Source organism: Stegodyphus dumicola, chromosome 12 (assembly GCF_044657685.1).
Source record: "Stegodyphus dumicola isolate Sdum_Otavi_A_Nest chromosome 12, ASM4465768v1".
Classification (NCBI taxonomy): domain Eukaryota; kingdom Metazoa; phylum Arthropoda; class Arachnida; order Araneae; family Eresidae; genus Stegodyphus; species Stegodyphus dumicola.
Genome location: NC_140779.1, coordinates 118,973,037 through 118,997,574, shown reverse-complemented (window position 1 = coordinate 118,997,574; position 24,538 = coordinate 118,973,037). Strand labels below are relative to the sequence as shown.

Genomic DNA, 24,538 nt, shown 5'->3' with positions numbered 1-24,538 from the left:
ACTAATTTCAAAATATAAATTAATTAAAACATTTTGCAGAGAATGATAAGAAAACAAAGTTTTAAAATTTATTGTTAAACATACTTTACTACGATAAGGAATAAGTAGTTTTTATTGACATTTAACTGCACGAAATTCTAACCGAATAATCTATAGACAAGATATGAAATTTTCAAATGCAAATCGTCGTATAAATGGTATTAAAACTACAAAGTGATGTTAAATATTTTATCTGATAAATACTTCATAATATGTTACACATTATTTTACTTTTTTAACAAAGGCAGGTATTTGATCTCTGCATAAAATCGTTCTTTAATTTTCCTCCTGTTATGTGCATAAACCTCATTTTCTCTTTTTGCGTGGGAAACTTTAATGACAATTTTTCTTATCAACGATTTTAATCTCAAGGAAAATACAATAAAAAAAACCTAAAATTAAAGTGAGAGTCTCGTGCGAAGTAGAGGGAGGAAAAAATTAGATAGATATAGATATTTCGTCGCTGTTGAAATAGCCTTTTAGAGGACAATTTAATTTTTTGTTTCTTTATTTTTTTTCTCAGTCGTTATCAATTTCAGGACGAAAAGTAATCGTTCGCAAATATTCGCGAATAAAAACACATAAATAAAATTGGGGTAAAAATTTTTACCGGCACCGAAATTACTCCTAGGGCAAAAGAGGGTGATAAAACTGATTTTCTGAGCTACCAGTTATTACTCGCAGATAACGAACACTTCTCCGAATACTTTAGCGACGCTAATATTAAAATAAAATTTATCAGGTACACAGTTTAACCTCCCTTCTGCCTTCACTCGCCCTCTACCCTGCTTGTACTCCACCCCGACTCCCGCCTAAAAATGATTTGGATGATGATATAATAAATTAAAATTATTTCCCATCCAGGTCAGGTTAATAATAATATTATACCCTTTTCTTTTTGTGTTGGGATAACAGTTCCGACTGATCGTACTGGTCTTCTTTTTACCTTTTTTCTCTGTCGTCGTTCACGCGTTAAATTTTATAGCCTTGATTGGAGTTATTTCTATCTTTATTTTATTTGATTTTTTCAGAAAAAAGGAGTTGCTGGTCGAATTATAGATGATGGTGATTAGGAACGAAGGGATATGATCCTTGTTATGTGTGCTTATTAAATTTTTTGTCTTTTATTGCATCATAAATTACATGGCTTTCATTCTAAAGAGCAGAAGGGGGCTCTAAGAAAGAATTTTCTTCGGTGTTGTGGCACTGGAATTGTCTTTTAATCGGTACCCCACACTATCTGATATGTTTAGCATTGAAAGCGGTGAGGAATGTTAGCAAGCAGATATGAATTTGTAAGAAAACGGTTAATTAAGTAAAATGTTATTTCTAAGTAAATTTTTAAAACAATTGCAAATATTTGAAAAATATGAAAGAAAATGCCATTTATTTATGCACTATAATAATATTATTTCTTTTTCACCTTTATAAAACTGATGTCTTATTCAAAAATAAGAAAGATTGTTTTTGTTCCTATTTTTTTCTAACTTTCCATGTTTGCTAAATACTGGCTATTACCCGGCATGCTTTGCAGCTACTAGTTAAAGAAAAGAAAGTGTTTGTATTTTAATTTTCTGTTATGAAATATATTCTGTATGCGTATTTTGCATGCTTTGATTGTCTTGTGTCACCTGATATCAAGGATGATAATGATTCGGGTTGTGAATTTAATTCTGGCAATTTCACTTTTGCCCCACTTTCACTCATTTTAAAAGTTCAAAGTTAATTTTAAAAGTTAAGTTTTAAAAGTTATTTTAAAAGATTTGGATCTTAAAATTTCTTATACTGTTTAATTTGATCTGTAGTTTTACATTTGTTTAACGTTGTTTCTTATACATTGTTTTATTTATGCTTTTCCCTGTTATACTTAACATTAACACATTCTCTTGTTAAGTGTAATGTAGTCAAGTGGGATAACTGATAAATGTTGTTTTTTGTCAAAACTGCAGATGCTACTCAGTTGCATATTGAGTATTTAATTCATTAAATATTAAGTTTCGGTTCATGATGTTCCCCTTGTACATTAATAGCAGGAACATTTGCTAAGGCAAATGCAGTGGGACAGTTCTGAATATTAATACAATTTCCTGTAGTGAACATTTAAGCACTGTTAAGAATATAACAATATTTCTTGAAGCATCTTCAAATAAATGATGTGAAAAAGGGAATCTACTTTAATTTTAACTCCTTAAAAGCGTAATTTGAAATTTAGTGCATAAAGATACACTGGTATTGTTACGAATTTTATATATATGAACATAACTTTAGTGAAATTATGCGCGGAACTGTAGAATCTTCGGTATAAGGAAGCATGAAATGCTTGAAAAAGACGAGCTCTGCCGGAAAAATAATATTACAGGAGCAAATCTATTTACCATGTAACTAAATGAAGTAAACGGAGTAACATGATGTAAATGGCCATCTCGCTAAATTGGCGAGATATCTTCAAGCTAGGGAGGGTTTGAGCGACTAATTTTTATCCCCAAGTTTGGCGAGAAGTCGCCAAACGCGGCTACCATTTGGCGACCAATAGGGTCCGATCTCTGTATAACTGTAATTGATATTGGAATTGAATAATTATAATTGAACCTCATTCGATCCTGTATATAACTTTAACCGTATCTGCCTTCCAATATTTTCAAGAATACTAGGAACTTTCGTATTAGGGATTTCTCGGCGGCCGGAGGAAAACTGTATGAGACCGGAAAGAGAGTTCAGTTTTTCAGTTCAGTTTTGAGTTTGGAGTATAGCGAGATCTTCTTGTGAGCTCCGCTCTTTAGATGCGCTTTGCATTGCAATGTGTTTAACGCTCTTAGTAGTCTGAAGTGTAACTCCCGATTTTGATACTGAGAAGAGATGTACGAGTATTTTTGTAGAAAGTTACTGAACTATGAAGTCTTTTATTTGGGAAAATATATTTTCGCAAGCTATTATCGGTTCTGTGTGCATTCGATCCATTACGAACCCGTATGCACGCAACATTATCATTGTTAGCATATCTGCAAAAGCAGAATTTTGTGATGCATTCAAATTTGTGTTATTTGATATCCTGATGTCAGCCGTAATCTAGCAGTAACCTATAAATTATAAACTGAAAAAAATTACTTAGAATATGAGATTATTTATGCATTTTCACTACTTATGCATATAAAGCCTCAGTAACTACTTAAGTTTAATAGTTACTGATCATTCGGGAAATAGCCTTTACAAATTTTAGATCATAAATTTATGTTGAAGTATTTATGTTTGATTTAGTTTTAAAGATACAGATAAGTACTATATTGTACCATTTTCCTTAACAAAACAGCCAACTTAATATTAAGAGTTTTATTATTTTAGTGAGACTAAAGAAGTTAAAATCAAGTCTATAAATAAATAATAGGAGGTAAGTAAAAATATGTAAACTGAAAATTGTAGAAAGAAAATTAAGTAATTTTTTTAATCAAAAATACATTAAAAAATCTTCTAAGCAGAAGAAATGATAGATTTTTAATGGCCACTGAAAACATTTTCTTTATTATTAACAGTTAAAGTATTAAAGTATATAATTATGCAGTTAGCAAAAGCTTCGCAGGACATCAAATAAGAATACCAGTGAATTAAACAAGTTAAAATAATGAAAGAAAATAAGCAAGAATAACGGATAAAATTAAACAGCAGCATATAAAGATTGAAATTTGTGAAATTCGAGGAAAATTTTTAATTGCGTATTAAATGTTAATGTAAAATATTATCTAAGGAAGACAGTAATTTTATTTAACTGGTATTTTCCAATTCATAGAAAACACAGTGGGTTAATTACTTTTAAAACCTAGAATGAATCGATGTATTTATTCGTACATTACTAATTACTACATGTTCCAGTTTTGCAAGGCAGAAATCATAATTTAGGGCTTTTCGAAATCATTTTATGATTTTGTTCGAGACATTTCAGCATAAACGTTCAAGGAATATAGTTTAACAATAGCAATTTCAAGTTAATCGACGCAAGGGAATCCAGGATTATTGGAGAAAGCACAATATCTGTCAAGATTCATCGATCCTCCCGCATATACATAATCCAGCCTAATCCTGATGGACGCGGGGGAAATCTCGTGCATGGCCTACTTCATCCACCCCCCACGTACGATTTCCGAAGGCATATATTGACCTCCGCGTCATTCTCGAAGCATTAGCTTGTCTCTGAGCTGACCAATCACTGACCGCTGAGACCGCAAGACCTGTTGGATATCGTTCGTCGGGACTTAGCTTCGTTCTGCCCATTTACTTCCTCGTGAATGTGGACATATGTTTGTTTCATAGGATGTAAACGTTTAAATGGAGCCTCATCAGATAATTCATTCTGCCTTTGATTTAAATGCATTTTACTTTATTTGAAAAAGCATATGAAGCTGGTTTTCTGTTTATTTTATCCAGTGCCAAACATAGGTATTCCAATATGTTGAAGACAATATTTTATTTTTGCGTGTTTTTTAAGCGATAATTATAAAATAAAGATAGTATCGCAATTATCAATTATCGTCCAAAGAATATATAAAATCATTCAAATGTTTTTATAAATAAATATCAATAATTGTTCTAAATGTTGCTTCCCACATTTCGTTTTAAATTGTATTTTATATAGATATTGGAAAGAATCCATAATAATTCCTACTCTGTAGTTAATTTAAATAATTCTAAATTAATATGGAATTCTGAAACATTTCTTTCAAGCAAATTTATTTATTATTATTTATTTATTACATGCTCCGCCGTTAGTCACAAGACAAGGATGTCCCGTGGAGGACTTTTTAAGGGAAACTGGCTCTGTAACACATAAAGAAATCAACGAAAAAGCCATGTAGCCGGCTAGTTCAAGAAAAGGAAAAAATATTCGGCGATCAGCGTGAATTAATCTAAAACCAGTTTTAGTCACTTCAAGGCAAATAATAATAGCAACTTTTCTAATAAAACTACGCATATTAGTTTTTGATGTGCGTAAATGATATCCGAAGTACACACTTTTGCGTACTTCGCATAACTTCTTCACTTCAATCCTTGCTGGGGTCCCCCAAGAGAGTCTGCTTGGACTTACCTTATTTAATATCTACGTGAACGACATTCCCACCGCACAGAACACAATACTCGCAACATACGACACTGCGATCCTCTCACAAAGTGAATTTGTTAGCCCAGCAATACAATGACTACAAAACCACATAAATATACTCGAGACTTGGCTGACAAAATGGAAAATCAAAGTTAATGTGGACAAGACTCAAGCAATTCTGTTTACCAAGAAGATTAAATTCAACCAAAACCTGCAACTTTTTGAAGAACTCATCCCATGGGCCAAGCAAGTCCTTTATCTTGGGGTCATCTTCAGTAAAACTCTATCATGGTACTCACACATAACATCTATCCTTAATAAGTTTCGAGTTAGTAAAGTCAAACTTCACCCCTTAATTTCTCGAAACAGTGTACTTTCAACAGACAACAAGTTGCTTATTTATAAAACTGGATTGCGTCTCATACTATGTTATGCCTGCCCGGTCTGGGCATATTCATGCAATTCTTAAAGAAAAAAACTGCAACAGGCACAAAGTCGTGTCCTAAGACAGATTACCAATTCGCCCTGGTACGTTCGAAACCAAAAGTTACATGAAAATATTTTCTTCAATTGAATTTCTGTTCCTTGGAGATATTATGTAAACATTTTTTCTAATAATAAATTACTTGTTTATTACTTAGCATCTCTAGAGCAAGTTTTATTTTGATTTTTCTTTTTACATAGGTATGACATAAGTACTGTTCTATTAAATGTATGTATGCACATTTCAATGGTGGAAAAAATAATTTCTCAAGCTATTGAACCTGGTTCCTCCTGCGTTTTGAAGCAATTTGTATATCGCATGCAAATTAGCGATGCCAAGTTCCTGATTAAATATAAAAAAGCAAATTCTCGATTCGATGAATACGCTGCATTTGCATAATATTACATACAACTTCCTTGGATTTCGGGCAGAAAATATCAAGGGTACGAGAAATAGAAATAAATGTTTCATCCCATCATACCGATGACAGCATTTAAGAGTGAGTGAAATCTTTGCTTAGTTATCTTTATTAACCTTTATTTGCTTATAAGCTAGAATTTATAAGCTAGAAAAAAGCTTTGTTATGTAAATTTATTTTATCATCAGCAGGCTGAAAAGTGCCGCAGCTGCAAAATACTTTTTAATCTACTTGTGAGGACTGCATCGGACTGCAGGCTCAAAACATTTTGCCTGCTTGGCGATGTGACTGTCTTTCAACCTGTTTCATGTGATTCGTAAAAAAAGAATTAACGCGACTTTTTTTTTTTTTTTTTTTTTTTTTTTTTTTTTTTTTTTTTTTTACGGTATGAAGCACCTGTTTATTGTTCTGCTAGAACTTATACTCAGTTTTATAAAGAAGTATATGGACCATTATATAAAGAAATTATATTCGCAAATTATATACATGTATTTGATGATAACTAAAAATTTCTAATACTCTACTCCAAGGATGTCAAACTCGCGGCCCACAACAAATATTTTTCCAGCCCGGCCAATATATCGGCAAATAATAATATATAATAATAAAATAACATTCGACGAAGAAAAAAAATGAAATGTTTACTGCTAAGTAATTAACGATAATTTATTCAGTGTTGTTAGATTACTCACAGCGATATATATATGTTTATTATTGTATTATTCGAAATAAATCTACGTTTCTATGAATTTTTTGCGGCCCGCCTAAAGTTAAACCTTGTTTGTTTGGCCCAAGTATACCTATGAGTTTGACATCCCTGCTCTACTCTGACTCTGATATGCACTTCATACAATGCAATCAACTAAAATTCATTTAAATCTATATATTTAGTTTTCATTTGACTCACAAAAAAGATTACTATAAGAAAACTAAGATTTAATTCCATTTAATTTGAATTATAAGAATTTAAAATTTTTTTTCGGTAGTAGCGAAACGAATCAGTAATACTTACTTCAATAACATGTAAGCTCTCTTCCTTCGAATGTATCACGTGCCCAACGAAAGGACCGAAGGTAAGCCCCTCACGTATATGCTGCTTCGTGAATACAGTATACTCGTGCACATCGTCTTCCGGGTCCCGCACGGAAAAGATGTCTGTAGGTAGGTGAAGGAGGTCGGCAACTTCTTCCAAAATATCTTCACTTTTTCCTGAAATGTGAGAAATGGATTTCAAAAGTGTTACAGTAAAAAAGGTTAAAGTTGTTTGCATTATAGGGATTAAAATATTAAAATATTAATCATCTAATTATCATTGAGTTATTAACATGGTAAAAAAATATGTTTTTACTAAAATTCACTTATTTTAAGTATTTTGAGTTTCTGCTTTAATCTTTTAATTTAAACTGAGAGTTTATTTTACTCCTGGATTTTCTAACTGCTATAACGTTGATCTTATTAATAAAGTATTTCTGAGTGTTAAATATTTCTTAAAAATTTTATAGTACAGATTTTAACGATGCATATTAGATATCGCCTTTGTGCTAACTCATGTTAGAGTACCCATCAACACCCGAGCGTTAAAGCTACTGAATACGGGTAGTTCAGTCCTGGGTTTGAATCCCGGAGATCAGACTTTCCATATTTGAGTAGCTTTTACTGTTTGGCAACTGACTGGGTTTTTGTTGGTGTTTGTTAAAGAAATTTGAAAAGATACGTAGACGCATATTGTTTTCTCACGTTGCTCGTAAAGCCCAAATTTCTTGTACAATTATGCACCACTAGTTTAATCAGTTTGAATCAAATTCAAGATCATTAGTAGTAGCTACCAAATGCCCAAATTTCATTAAATTTCAAATTACTTCGATGAACGTTTCAGTGTCAAACGTACAAGAAACTTTCAGACAGTATATCTACATTCGTTACTGCTTCAAAAACGATAACTTTGTTTGGTTTGATTTATATGATTATAGGCGGGAAAGCCTCGAGGGCTATCCGCCTATGAGAAGGGATGCCTTCGTGGAGTACTTTCTAAGAGAAACTAGCTTGTTTACACGTTACACAAAACCACGAGAAGGCCCCTGCAGCGCCTTTAGTGGGCTTTGAACATCAGAGCGAACTACCAGTGTTCAGCCTCTCCTCGCAGCTGGTGGGCTTAAAGAAATGGAATGTTCAGTGTATTTTTTTTTTCGGTACAAAATATACCTGTTATTGTTACGAAATAGGATCAAAATTTCATTCAACTAGAAATCAAGTTAAATATACGTGATGAAATTAAATAAAGCAAAGAAATTAATCTTTTCATGTAATAAATCGTAAAATTCATTGCATGAAAATGAGTGCCAAACTGTAATAATGATAACCAAGGCCAATTTGTGATTCTTTAAAATACATTTTGCCTATATTAATACATGTCGATGAAGAATTATAATATTTTTATGTATCAATATTTTATTTAAATGCAAGCATTATTCGATAATTTGTTTATTGTTGTTTGGCGGGAAAAGGTTTCTTATTAACTAGAAAAGACCAGCTTCTTTTATAGAATATATTACAATGTGTGACTTAATTCGACATGAATAGCATTACGTAATTTCGGCTGCCAAAATGTACTTTTTTTATTTCTTAAAGCAGTTATCAGCTTAGTATTAAAATAACATTATCGTTGATTATGAGTTTTTTATATAAAGCACAAAATTTCACTTCTTATTTTCAACACTGATGTATCAGCCAAATTCAAATTATACTGAATAAGTGTTCAACACCCACACGTTCAACTTGACAACAAGTTGATAATAAATCACACTCATTCAACACTCACTGCTTTCCGTATAAAAGTAAAAGCAGCTATCGAATGGAACACCTTTCAACATGATATATAGCTAACCACCTAGTTGCTAGACGAAACGAGATAAAAACGCTCTCCAGAAACTGACAGATCTACCCTCCAGATTCGCCCGCAGAGCTCCCTATCAGATGCCACCGCCACCTGTTGCACATCCAAGTAACTACTTAACCGCAAGGAATGAGCAGTATCGCCCGATCTAGGATTTTCCTAGAGGTATTAGTAGGATGAGAGTAGACATTTCATATAGACCTCAGATACCTGATAAGGATATCACTCCGAGGATATCCGATAGATGGGGTTAGGAGTGGATGATATTTTATTTTGTCTTTTTTATGAGGGGTATTTATCTTCGATTGCAACGGAAATCAATGTTGAAGGTAAAGAGTTTTTGACGAAGAGATACTTGTAAGCCAGGCAAATCTTTTCTGTTTTTGTAGACGATAATGGATGTTGATCATTTTGTCAGCTAAAGAAACACACACACAATGGCTTTTTATACCTTAGATATGGGAGTAAATAATAGTCATATTCATTCTTTAAAATTTTATAAGGAAATTCGGTCAACCCCCTAATAGATCTGAGATTATTTCTATTATTTATTTTCATTTCATAAGAACAAATGAAACAATTACAACAAATGAAACGGTAGAGGTCCGATGCAGAATTAATACTTAAAATTCTTATATTCAAAACCTATTGCTACCTTCGGAAAATTAAGATCTATGAATAATATCATATTCAAGTTCTTGATGGGAGGCCACATTCAAACAAAATCCTTTATATGTCACTTTCTAATATGTCTTTACTATATATCATGAGATTTTGACACATACATCTCGTCTTCTAGGTCGAGAAGCCCACCAGCGACATAACGGAAAAGTTGCTAAACACTGGTAGTTCTGTCCAGGTTCAGAATTCTGGCGCATGGGTTGACTGCATGGCAGTTTACCTGCCTTTCCCCATGTGTAACGTGTATATAGAGCAGTTTCTGTTAGAAGATTCTCAACGAGAACATTCTTCTCCATAGGCAGTTTGCTCTCGAGAGCTTTGTTATAGTCAAGTAAACCAAACCAAACAATCTAGATGGAGATGTTTCGTAATCTTTGTTTAAGAAATAATCATGAAAAAATATTAAAAAATCCTAGCAAACATTATAAAAATTTTAATTTAAAACTCGCTGTTAAATTCATATAAGAAGTTTTTCTAAAAGAGTAAAAGTTGTTTCTAAGATAGTTTTGTAGACATTTCTTTTTCTCTCAGAATATCGCGACAGGAAACTATGCTGTCGTGATCTTGTTTAGATTATTGTTTCCCCCCCTTTGAAAATTCACATACCATTTGCATTTTATAGAATCATTGTTTGTATGGTTAATTGCATCAGTCGATAGTAAATTAAAGAACAAAACTGAAATGTTAATCTGCATGGAGAAAGAACGCAAAGACAACGAAAGACACAAAACGCAGGTGGGAGGAAAAGAGAAAAAGATAAGAAAATTCAGTAGATTTTTAGCGGATTTATTTTAAGTCTACCAGCCGCCCAGATGGTAAAGTGGTTAGGGAATCCTGAACCCGGGTGCCGAAGGGCCCGGGTTCGTAACCCGGTCTCTCCCTTCATGGGAGGTAATGATGGTCCACCCATTAGTTGCCTCCATAATAAAGATATCACTACATCTGGCCTTAGGGAGTGACCCATGGTGGCCCAGGCAAGAGGAAAAAAATAAGTCCATTGGGAAAAAAAAATAAGTTTTCCTACATGACACACCCCAAGCAACATTCTCGATGATGAGAAGGCTTAAATAACTGATGGATTCAGTTCAGTTATCATTTCCGATAAATGCTTGAGAAGCAAGTGTGTAACCTTTTGGAAAGAAAAAGAGGAAAAGCAAGGGAGCTTGTAAGGAGTAATTTCATCCTCTCATAACATTGCTTTGGGTGTAAGTAATTAAGCTATCCATCAAGCAAATAGAAGATCAAAGATTTGAATACCCTCAAGAACACAGTGGATTTTTCAAATTTCCTGTTTCCAAAATTTAATAAGAATAATTTCTACAAGCTTACAGACGAAATTTAGCTATTTTGCAACATTAGGTTAGAAAACTTCTAAGCAATTTTTTAACATTAGCTTAATTATGAAGATAGAGTTTATTGGGATATGGAAAAAAGGTATCCAACGTCTCATGACCAACATTTTGCTGCCACATAAAATAGCTAGGTATATGGTCGCATTTCCTTGGTATGTACAATGGATAATGCCATATTTTTTAATTAAGGCCCGTTAATTCAACAAAATAAATACAAACAAATTTAAGTATTATTTTCTAATTAGCTTAACAATCATTAAATATATTCATTACAGCTGTAAATAAATTTCAAGCAAAAGAAACCTTAAGTTTAAAATTACTTCTGACGATTCGCACCGTCAATAGAAATAGCTTTGCTTGCTTTTTTTTAAGTCATTGCAATTAGATTTGACTATTTAGCTACAGTATAGGTTCTAGAAACAGAAACTCAGCGAATCATTTTCTAAGCATAAGTTATTTTTTTTTTAAATCAAGTATTTACTTATGATGTTTCATACTTAATCTCATAGCTCAGTTTGTCCAGATTTAACTTACAGTTCCTTCATTAAACAAATGTGCATATTAACGTAACTTTAAACCTGAAACTATTTTAATGCAAGTGGTAATGAAATAAAAATGCATGTTATTGCAATGCATTTTAATATGAGTGGCTTATATTACACTTGAAATAAGAATAAAATGCTAAATTTAAAGGAAACAAATCATTTTAATACATTTAAATGCTCCGAACCTTTTTAGAAATATCCTGTAGAGCTTTTGATTTATAAAGGTCTTCATTTTTTTCCGCGATGGTGCATACTTGCCTTTGGAATCAATACATCAGCAGATATAGTGTCTTGTTGTTATTTAACACGCAAAGTATGCTTTCCATATCATTTAATGCATGGTTCGAAGTTCGTAAAATCATGCATGGACATTGTTTCTTCGATAAAAAATTTACATCAAGGATATTATCAGTTATACATCAAAGATATTATGAGTTCAAAATCGTAAAAAACAACCTTATATTTAGCGTAGGTATAATGAAACACTCAATCGATTTCGAGGGCAGCTAAAGGTCCCTCCTCATCAGGAGAAAGAAATACATAGAAAGAAGAAAATAGGAATCACAGAAACACGTGGTGCTTATCAGCACTGCACGTGGTTATAACTAGATTTTTAATCAGAGTTGCACTAGCCGCCTACTTTTACTGAGCCAGGCTGTCTGATCAAGCATAAAGAAATATCAGCGAAGTTAAAATAAGGACTAGAAGAGAAACACGCTAATGTGACAATCAAAATCGTAAAAAACAACCTTATATTTAGCGTAGGTATAATATGCTAAATATAAGGTTGTTTTTTTACGATTTTGATTGTCACATTAGCGTGTTTCTCTTCTAGTCTATATTATGAGTTATATATAAGTTTTTGTTTTTACATTTGTGGCTTCGGTTTGGGAAATGCGACCTGATGAAATTACCTAAATTAGATTGCATTAACATTAAACTACTTTTTTCCTTGTAATACTGTCTTAAATTCGCATTTGTAAATATAATTGTGTTATTTCAAAACTACTAACATTTTGTTTTCTGTAATTTTATTGAACTTAAAATTATAATGCCAGATGTTTAGATATCAATTTTCAGTTTCATATTCGCAGTTTGCTTTAACTTCCTGCGCATTCAAATGTACATACACAAATAAAGTATAACGTATTTTCTCCCTCCTTTCGTCATGCCTTCACAGTGTAACTGGAAGCATACTCGACGCATATTCTAGAAGTCCAGGGTTCGCGTCGCTGTGAAGGCGCTTCACGTTTTTCATGTCTCCTACATCAAAAACCCTAATGACTCTACAAGTGGCGCCCGAACTGGATTAGCAATTGGATCCCTTAATCCCCAGTCACCCTTTAAAAAGTTGAGTGTATAATATGTTTTCTCCCTCCTTTCCGCATGCCTGCGGGGTGTAAATGGAAGCATACTCGAAAGGTCCAGGGTTCGAGTCCCGACAGGAAATCTACAAAAGAAAGATGAAATTATACAAATTCTTAGATCTGGTTTAAAAAAATACAGAGGTTTCAACTCATGTTGAATTTCCCTTCCTAAATCATTCATAGTTAAACTATCAAGTATCCAATCTCTAAAATAACGCATTTTTATCCCAAAGTAAGTAATTAATTCCAAATGAAATTCAGTAATACGCACAGTTTCTAACATTCACTTTCGGAATATGCAGATAAAATCGAACTTCATTATGTAACACTAACCTCCCTAGCCAATGAATCAAGTTTCTTTACAGCCTCATGAGGATAAAATGCATTTCGCGAAGAAAACTGAACGTTATTTTGAGTTGAAATACACATTTCTCGATATTCATATTTTTTATTACGATTTCATATTTTTGGCTTTTAAAAATGGAAAATAAACGTATTCTGTAGCACTGAAATGTTGAAAACAGATATCTTTTCAGATTCTGATTTTGCTTTTTTAACCCCATAATGGATTGAATAAGTTGAAAACATATCGAATGTAGATGACGGATGGTCTGATGGAAATGCTTAGATTTACCTTTACTTTCAGTTCTTCGAACGCGCCATCTATCGGTAGTCTTAGCATTAGCTACGCACATGAAGGTATATCATTAATACATAGATGGGTGAATACAACTACACACAAAGTTGAAACTCTTGATAAAATGATAAAATGAAAATAAATCTCGATAAAATGAATTGCGATATTTCTTCGGTTTTAAGAGGAACTTGTTTTCCCAGATAAATAAATGTCTCCAAAATATGAATGATGATTTTTAGAGCAATACTGCATTTCTGCAGTTTAACACGATACCCACCAGCTTGTTTTTTACATGAAGACCACTCTTTGGAGACGTTTTCACCCTGAAAACACGTTTCGTGTAACTGAAAAAGGTGCTGAATCGATCATACCTTAAATACGTTTAAAATGATTTTCAGCTAGCATTTGTATAAATTTAACCTTTCCCGAATATTAAAATATGTAGCTAAAGGATTGATGTAACAAAAGTTTTCCAAACATGTTCAGTTCATTCAGGCTAACATGTATGATTGCCCTATATCAGAGCACGTTAACTCTTTTCGCATCGATAGAGGCCAAAATCTGTTTCTTTCATCAAACAACCAAAATGCCCATGTATAATAATTTCTGTTGGACTGATTTCCTTCCCATTTGCCAAGTAGAATGCTACAACGTCAATCACAACCTACTTAAGAGAAGTGATTACTTCTCTCTTAGGGATGTTTGTGCGGTTTCACCTGCTTAACGTGATGGGAAAAGCAGCAATTAGAAAATGAACCCAGTAGCCAAAGGTGTTGTTCTAGTAGCCAAGAGTGGCGTAGTTCGTCTAGTGCCTGGGGTGGCGGCCCGGGTTTACTGGGTAAAGTCCCTTGGCGATGGGCAGCCCGTGTGACTGGCAGGTAGAAACTTTTGAAGACCATTGTCGCCGTGCGACAATGGTGTCCATCCTCTCCAAGGTGACAGGACAGGAGACAACCGCAGAAACAGCCCAGTGGTTTACTTTTTGGAACTCCTAGGCTTAGTCCTGCGGTTGGATTGGTAGCGTATTGTCGACTTAAATGTCTGACGGAACGTGTATGCCCAAATCTAATCTTGCCGTAATTAATTAACCTGTACCTCGTGAGAAACTTTTATTACCATTAGAAACTTTTTTCTGCTTTTCCCCATGGTTTATCATACATTTGCTTGCAATGTACAGCATCATAAATATGGCAAATGCAAAGTTTCTTTTTGTATAAGCAATTATTCTCAGAAACATTACAATCGGTCATTCAGTATGGATCGAGTTTTAAACATGCTGTTTAATTTAATATAATGTAAAAGAAAGCAGCATCAAATGAACGTTTCATCCGTAAATAATTGGTGTTTACGCCGAAGCATCGTGATAATAATAAATGCGTCTTACTTGTACTCGAGTCTCGTTGAACAACTGCATATTTTTGCGATGACATTAATTACATCAAAGACCAGTACTTCTTGTGGAAGAGAAAACATTAATGGGAAATGGTTAACACGAAAAAACATCGCAGTTACAAAACCTTTCACTTCAAAATGGATATGTTATATAACGGCATAAGCCAGGGAGGCAGACTTCCCTCGTGAAACTGTGAAATTACCAGTGCAGTACTTATTACATGAAGGATTTTAAAAACATTTGAAATTGTTCACATCTGTTTATTACAAAGAGTGTAAGGGCCATATAGCCAAGGATATGAAATATTCGAAAAAATGTGGATATAGAAACTATTTTTTCATGTACTAATCAAAGACATGTATCACAATCCTGTGACTATTCCTAAAACTTTCCAGTTAAATCATTCTTACTGCCTACCTAACGATGCTGTATGTGAGATGTTGGGCTTTTGAAGAGTTATCACCATGAAATGTTTTTTTTTATGCAGACAGAGATTAAATCTAAATAACATTTTGTTTACTCAAGTGGTTTGCATCTGAAAGCTAAAAACTGGATAACATAAAACAGTTGATAATTTATCGAAGATATGTAACAAAATAGATGTGACTTGCCATTTTGAGGATGACAAGTTAATACGAACAATTTCTCTCACACAACGCACCTGGCTGTTTCCCTACCAACTAAGCATTTTTAAAGTCATTTCTATAGACATGAGTTACGGTTTACGCCAGCGTTAACTTCTACAGGCATGAGTTGCAGTTAACAGATCTAAACTCACATTCACGTACTTTTAACTCGCAGATTTTTCTGTTCGGTGTCGTGAATTAAACAGAAGGTGTTTTTGGTTTGTTTTATTTAACTATGCATAAGCACTCAGTCTGTTTAAGGAGAGGGAAGCCTTCGTGGAGGACTTTCTAACTGGCTAGTGCACACGTCATACACGGGGAAAACCACGAAAACGACGACTAGCACATTCCCCGGGGTTCGAAACCCTGATCGAACTACCTGTATTCAACGACTTTGCCGCTCGGCCGTTGGTGGGCTCCGAGTCAAAGAGGAAACCTGCCACTGTTTAACTCAAGTTCAACTGTCTGTAAAACTTAAAGTAATTTTCAGAGGCTTCTTGGTTAAAACCGGGAAAGAGTCGAAATATATAACCGCTGTATAATTTGCCTAAAATAATAATCCAATCCAAAATCGATAACTATAAACGTGCTTAAAGAATGTGCAGTTCATGTAAGTAAATACATGTAAAAAAATAATGCAAAATAAAGTGCATCTAATATTAAAAGTACATCTAAGATTCATCGCATATTCAATTCGAATAAAGCATGTGGTTTACTCTAAATTGAATACGCGAATTTGAATGCAAAACCAAAACACACCGAGAAACAGAATCACCGAAGCAAGCTGCAAGAAATAAGGGAGCAAAACTAAATTGAAAATGAAATTTACATCTTTGGGAGCCGCATCGTTATGAGGTGGCTGGTGCAACGGAAGAAGTAAATAATTACCATAGATTGTTTCTGAACCGATAAAAACACAAATTAAAGTTTAAAATTTAAGATTTAAAACGAATCTTAGAAAAACAAAGTAATCTCTGTTTTTATCAGTCCAACTCCTAAAGATCGAAGTAAGCAGTGCCAAAAAATGCAATAAAAAGCTTTGACAAATTCAAAACATTTTTTTTTCGAACAAAACAAAATTAAATACATACTGAGTAGATCGAGTCCAAAAGTAAAACTTACAAAAATAATAATCCAATACTTGGAAAAACGATACCACAGGCAAAATTTTAAATCCAAAATTGGCAATTACAAAACTATATGCAAATTTTGAAAGTATACAGACCGGGATAAAAAATAACAGCATAAATCATAAAAAAGCAAACAAAATTTTTAAATATATTAATTTTTTCCGCAATATGAGTGTTCAGAGTCTCCAAAAACATGTAAAACAGAAGTAATTCAATATATGCAAAAATAAAAGAAACAAAATAAAATTTGATCTAAATTTTGAAACCTTTGATTTTTTTGGCCCCTTATTTCTTGCAGTTTGCCAGTTTCTGTTTAACGTTTGGAAGGACTTGCATGTGGTTTATTCAGAGTTCATTATGGATTGAATTTTGAACGTTATTTTGCATTATTACCATCACTTATTGCTGCTGTCGGAACACTAATGGATTGTTTTATGAACTGTGAATTACTTAGTATTTATTCATTTTTATAAAAACGTATACGTACTATTACAAATTTTAGTGTCAAATGTTGTTTTACCCATAAATGATCATTAATCACATAAAAGAAAAATGTCTGTTTTTGTGACAAAATGTTTTCTCAAAAGTGTAGAATTTAAGTTATCGGAATTACATCAATTTACTCTTGAGTACATACATTTTGACTATAAAAGTTATAAATTTTTTTGTCTATAATTAATTAAAGCATGGTGAATATTAGGCTTATTCAGCCTGGTTTCTATAAGAAATTAGATTATATTTTTACAGAATATTTCACAATTGCAATAATAGTATTGTTTTCACAAAATTTTGCAGCAGCTGGTTTGGTTTATTTGATTACGACAAAGCACACTATATGCCTAAGAGGAGGGATGATTTCGTGGAGGATTTTCTAAGGGAAATTGGCTCGTATACACATTACACAAGGGGTAAATCCACGAAAATGCCTATGCAGCCAACCCTTTCGCCTGGATTCGAACACAGGTCGGAACTACCAGTATTCAGCGATTTTATCGCTCGACTGATGATGGGCTCTTAGAAGCATCATAACTGAATCAGTTTTTAACGAAATGTTCTTTCTAGACATACACTTCAACATTTAATCTACAAGCAGATTTCCGAAACAGCCAATATAACATATGGTATGAGTCTACATTTAATCTATCATACAAGGTGTTAGGAAAAAATAACCTTTCATTTTTGCAATTCAAATGAGTTAATAAAAACATCACTTTCAGTTTTAAGCGAACAAAAGGTATACCATAACGAAACTCGCATTAGTGTTCCTTCTGTGACCGAAACGGCATTTTAGTATCACGGCGCGAAATCTGAGGGCATGATGAGAAAAAAATGCAATTCTCTCCACCCCCGAAAACCAAATATAAAAAACCCCAAACAAACAAAACCTACACTTTATCCAAACCCTCCCACCAGTCGCTCTATTCCATTATTTATCTATGACCGCTCCGTTCGGATAAAAAAAAAAGTAGAAAACAATCCAGGGGAAAAAAAATCACGGGCGGGTGCTATTTTTGTGAGCATTCGTGCATATGGGTTATCGCGGGGAACAGTTCCTCTGTTTCGTGAGCGCGTGACATACTCGAACTTAGCATCAATCTTGGACAGTTCCTTCTGAATCTCCCATTTTGTTTTCACCTTTTGCGATGTTTGGTTTGTGGCATTCTTCAAGTTTGTTTCTATTTTTAAGAGAAGGTGGGGGGAAATTGAAGTTGCAAGTTTTCGAACAATATAAAACTTAAAGTTAGGTGAAGGGTAGTTGATCTTATCTTTATATAGCTCTGGATATAGTAAAAAAAAAAAAAAAAAGTGGTAGCAGGCACTACTGAATAAACCTTTTCAAGGTAGGCATATTTGAAAATACTAGCATAATGAATGACGCGTAAAGTGTCTACATATAATTATTATATCTAATATTAAAGAAAACAGGAATTTATCAAGTTTGATGTATGTTATTGTTTCTAATCCTACTAATCTGATCATTATAAGTCAGATCAGGTTCACGAATATCATCATGGCCTAGAAGCAAGGGATGTGCCTGTCGTTGGGCTTTCATAACCTTGTAGATAGAGTATGAATTTGCCTAACTCTGTTTCAGTTTTTAAAGAGAATCCCCTAGCAGAGGGGTCGGCGGATCTTCCACCCCTTTTTCCTTACCAACAACCTCTCGAGAGCACTTTAGATTCTACAGTATTTTAATTACATCTACCTACATTAATTAAATAGTGTCAGTGCTGTAAAGAAGCTATACGCTTACAAACATGCATGCCTTCTCAAGGATTCGAACTCCGACCCAAAGCTATAACAGCCAGATCTATACTCACAGATTGATGTTGTTACGAATACCCAGCTGCGGTAATATAGCTTCCCCACAAAGTGCTTTTAGGGTTGCCATAAAATGAAAGTAAAAGCAGGGTTGCCATATTCGGTGCGAAATCGATCATTTGGCGAAAAATAAGCAATATGCCACAGACCGAGCAGGAGCATTCTAGAACGAATTCCTACGGATGTTCCTAAGAATATTCTCGAAGCCATGTCAAAAGCTGTATAAATTTTGCCTGTAAGCTGAGTAGCAGTTTATCGTGAAGAGTACCTTTGAATGTGTTTATTTCAGTAGTAGTATCTTGGGTTCAGAAATTAGATCGAGAGCGATCGACCGAGTCGAAAGCTGTACTTTTCTGCTTTGCGATGAAGCTGTCCTCACAATTATAGCCTGAAAGCCCGAAGGCTGTGTTGCTGATTGTTTCAGAGTGTTTATCGTAGTTTTCTGACGAGTGTAAACGTGTCTTTGGAACTATCCTGTGCAATATTGACGAATAAATTGTGTTTTGATTCTTCATCAAGGGTTGTCATCAATTACTCCAAATCCACGAACCCATAGAACGCAACAATTTATAATTATTTCAAAACGGAAAAGAAACACGCCAAAGTGAAACTTGCGGATTTCTTTGCTCCTACCTGAATCCTCTTTGCTACTCCTACTGTACCTTTTTGCACTCGAAATCATTGAATTTCTGAATAAATCTATGCCAAACACAAGATTGCTGTTTTGCTAATTTTATGTAATCAGTTTTGATGAATCGCATAAATATTTAAAATGCGTACTTAACACAAAGAAAAAAAATGAATAAACGTAATGTGTAAATTAAAAATGAATGAAACTAGAGCTAATTCATAATTATACGTATTTATTCATTTCTGCTCATTTGCAAATGGAACCCATCTCTTTTTTCATATTATTATGAAATATGTTTTTATTATTTCATGGTTTTAGAAACTGACATGAAAAACTGCACTAAATAAATAATTAAGAAACGATTTCTCAGATTTCACAGAAACGATTAATACTGTCACGACTTCTGCTTAAGCGCCTTGGTTTTAAAAAACACTTAAGTGCCTTTTAAAACACGAATACATAAGCGATTGGAAAATTAAGAAGAGATTTATATCCCTTCTTAAAATATTATCTTTGAAAGTATGGAAAATTTTGTGTTTAACGTATTTAAATATAAGGAATACTTTGGGAATTTTAAATTTTGCTCTGCAAGGACAATAAGAGAAGCAGATTTTAGAGCTTTACCCCTCTACAGTACTGAAATTAGTTACATAACATTTTCTGTCTTATTATGATAAACTTGTTATTGGAAGTACTTGTCTAGAATGAGAAATAACACGGAAACAGATCCTATAACCACACCTTTTTTTTAATATTCTATATAAGTATTCGTATAACTTAATAAAATCTAAAAGGATTATCCTCTGTTTCTGGTTTTTAAGTAGAACATGTATCCATTAATGTGAAAAATTAAATACTATTATATAATTTTTAAATATTTGTTTCATGTAATACATATTTTTTGTTTTAAATATTAGCTGAAATTGAAATTACATTTATTTATGCCTAATCTTAAATTAACTGGAAGATAATAAATCAAGTAAAAACTAAACGGCAATAAAAAACCAGCCTAAATAAAATTAGTATGCTCAAATATGAACTAAAACTTACTGAAATTGAAACTTAAGTTCAGTGTTGATTGCAAATCATAAAAATAAATAAATAAGTAAATCGATAGTCTTAACATTCATCGACAAAGGCTCTTTTACAGATTCATAAGTTTCATTAGTAGAGATTATAAATGGTGATAATCCAGATGAATTAGCGCAACATTTTGAACATTTTATAGGATACGAGATGAATATTCACTTAGACTAACACAGGAAAGTTGAATGTAGCTCCAGAAGCAAGTTTCATTAGTAGAGATTATAAATAGAGATGGTCCAGATGAAATAGCGCAACATTTTGAACATTTTATAGGATACGAGATGAATATTCATTTAAACTAACACGGGAAAGTTGAATGTAGCTCCCGAAGCAAGTTTATTCTGTCTGCGAGTCCATTTAAATTATGTATTTTTTGCAATTAGAAGGCTTATAGTGTTAGAGAAATTAAGATATGGACTGTGACGTGTCACGAGACTAGAGTAAGATGGGGGAATTTCCTATCCCATCTTACTCTAGTCTCTTGGTACAGCCAGTAAATTTAATTTTGTCAGTCGAAAGCTGGTCACACTTCCATATTTTCCGGTTTCCCATTTATGATTAGAAGTAAGATTGTAGAGTCATTAGGTTATTCTGAAGCAAGGAACATGAAAAATAAGCAATGCTGTCACCGGGACTCGAACCTGGACCTCTCGAATATGCGCCGAATGGGCTACCGTTACACCACGAAGGCATGCAAACAGGAAGGAAAAATACCTTTTAAGGTATTTAGTGATAAATTCAATATATTGGAATTACTTAAAATAAACATTAGTCTAAAATTTAATATTTAGCTGTCAATACGTTTGAATTACAAATTATAACCAACAGAAATTTCTTGCAGGTTTCAGGTAGAAAACCTTTTAGAATAAAAAAAAATTTCTTCAAATAGAAAATAATGAATTTTTTCTCTTTGCTATTATCATTATTGACGTTTTGATAAATAATTATCAAGTAAAATTTTAAAATTTAGTTTACATTCTCTGTTCTCTGTTTAAAAACGCTTTTAAATTTTTATAAAAAAGAAAATGTTCTGGCTCGTGAGCAGCTTTCAGATCCATCATTAGGCCCGTATGCAACTTGAGTATGAGACCACTGTTTTAAAACATTTCTTTTAAAAATATAATTTTTTATTACACTGTCAACGTACTGTTTTCACGAAGTATTAATAAAAGCATAAACAACAGCTTATTAACGTTTCTTATTACTTTTAATTGGGTATAATTCTGGATCAAAATTACACATGTGCAGCAAATTAATGTATTAATGTAATTAATTGTACACGTTCAGCAAATTAATGTATTAATTTTTACCGAAGCGAAAATTTTGCATACATTACCCTGCTAAAAATGCCCCGTAGAAACCCATAAAATTTTTTTACGGGGAATTGGCCTACGGGTACCCGTACAGCTCTGTGGGTACCCGTAGGCCAAATCCCCGTAAAAAACCACAGACAGAAACCCGTACAACTGTACGGATACCCGTAGGCCAAGTCCCCGTAAAAACCCATAAAAAGAAACGCGCACTGTTGTACGGGTACCCGTAGGCCAAATCCCCGTAAAAACCCATAGAAAGAAACCCGTACGGTTGTACGGGTACCCGTAGGCCAAATCCCCGTAAACACCCATAGAAAGAAACAAGTACGGTTGTATGGGTACCCGTAGGCCAAATATCCGTAAAAACCCATAAAAAGAAACCTGTACGTTTGTACGGGTACCCATAGGCCGAATACCCGTAAAAACCCATAGAAAGAAACCTGTACGGCTGTATAGGTACCTGTAGGCGAAATACCCGTAAAAAACCTGTAAACAGAAACCCGTACGACTGTATGGTTACGAGTAGGCCAAATCTCTGTAGAACTGTAGGCACTATAAACAAAATCCCAGTAAAAACCCATAGCCTAAAATCAAAACTTTATATGCATATCCATTGGCCAAATTTCCATTAAAAAAATGGATATTCCGTAGGTCTATGCCATGTAAAAACCAGTAAACAAAAGCATGTACACCTATACAGGCACCCATACACCAAATCCTGTAAAAACCACTACACAAAAATCCACAGACCAATAAAGGTACCTCTTGGAAAAATCGCTGCAAAAAACCCATAAACAGAACCAATAGCATTATACCATAGTGGAGTATCCATACATAGAATCGTACATAGAACGGGTATCCATATACAGAATCCCCATAAAAAACAATACACAAAAATAGAACTGTAAATCAAATTTCCATAAAAACATAAACCAGCAGAAGTACATAATTAGCACTGATGAAATGTACAGAACTAAATTGCAGAGAAAGCATGTAAAGTAATTTTAAATAAAACTCAATGCGAATAAATAAAAATTTTTAAATATCTAGAAGCCTACGAGCCCGTCCTTCTTAATGCACGTCAATATCTATAAACATATTACAAAATATTTGTATAAATTCTCTTTACAAAATTTTAAACTACCTTTATATAATTCTGAAAATAAAATGAATAGAAAGATAATAACCAAAGTCATGATTCACAACCATCGAATGATATATGTACAATATATATATGTAAGAAAAATAAGGAATATGGAAAAGATTAAATTAGCAGCGTAAAATTAATTTTCCTTCTCTATTCTAAAAACAGTAATCTTTCTGCACTGCATCATTTGGAGATTAATTCATGTCATATGACTCTTACATAATTTGATGTTATAAAAGAAACTAAAACTCAAACAGCCAATAATAATTTTACAGTATTAACTATCAAAGACGAGTAAAAATGCATCGAGAACCAAAATTAACTCGGTCTGAATTAAGATTTCACCCTTAACGTAACGCATTTGCTTTTTGTATTAGCTGGATTGCAGTCTGTCTGCTCCTTGTTTCTTACTACACATTTATCAAAAATGTTAATTTTTGGAATAGGCCATAAATAATGTGCCAACTTGTTTGTGGCTGCAACATATTTGCTGAAAGAAAACTTGAATTAAATCTACCTCGACTACCAAATTTCTTATTCAATGTGGATTGGAGTTTCAACATCTCTAAGCCATCAAAATTCTTGCTGTTCATTACGGATTCAGCTGCTTGTATTCGACTACAGAATCTATTACATATATATATAATATCATTTCATTTGATGGTTGCGAATCATTACTTTGACTGTATATATATTATTGATTTCATTATAAATATATACATATAGTACTGTACCTTACTGCATATATTTGTATTTCAGTTCTTTAATTGGGAAATTAAACAATTGTATTTAATCACATCAGCTTGTTTAACAATTTGATACCTAATGAGAAATGTATTGCCAAAGGATAGTACTTTCTAGCATCTGCTGAAATTTTAAGTTACCTACAATGCACTAAACCAAATTAAAAAAACAAAACTAGAAGAAACTCAAATTTTCAGGAAGAGAAACATTATTAACAAGCAAGCAAAAAGAATACGGGACTTGCAAATTAGAAACTTAACATAGAGTTCAAATTTAGCATACTTGCTATCCCCTTAAAGCTCGCTTACCAATGATAGTAACACCCTGCAGCTTATTATGACATGCATACACATTGATGTTTTGCGTGTAAGAAAAATGAATCCAAGAATATAATGTAGTGAAGAAATAATAATATACAAACACTGTGTCGACCCCTTATTACAATACTTTGAATGTTACCTGTATCTCTCAAAAAATAAATGAAACATGAAGATAACATATAATAAACTTAATAGTACCCAAAATACAATAAATTATATTGTAACAAAATGAATTTTAAAAAATTTACAAGTTTCAACAAATACCAATTCTCAACGCACAGTTCGGGAATTAAGAAAATATAGCGTATAATGTTTTATTCC

General features: G+C 33.1%; 1 protein-coding gene across 1 annotated transcript in view; it reads right to left on the bottom strand.

Moving 5' to 3' along the window:
• LOC118192605 (zinc finger protein ush-like) overlaps window positions 1–24,538 on the bottom strand; it is a 373,369-nt gene that overhangs the window by 61,552 nt on the left and 287,279 nt on the right. The window contains exon 2 of the mRNA XM_085806890.1: window positions 7,043–7,239. Coding sequence (XP_085663016.1) covers window positions 7,043–7,239 — 197 coding nt within the window. The remainder of the gene's footprint in view (window positions 1–7,042; window positions 7,240–24,538) is intronic.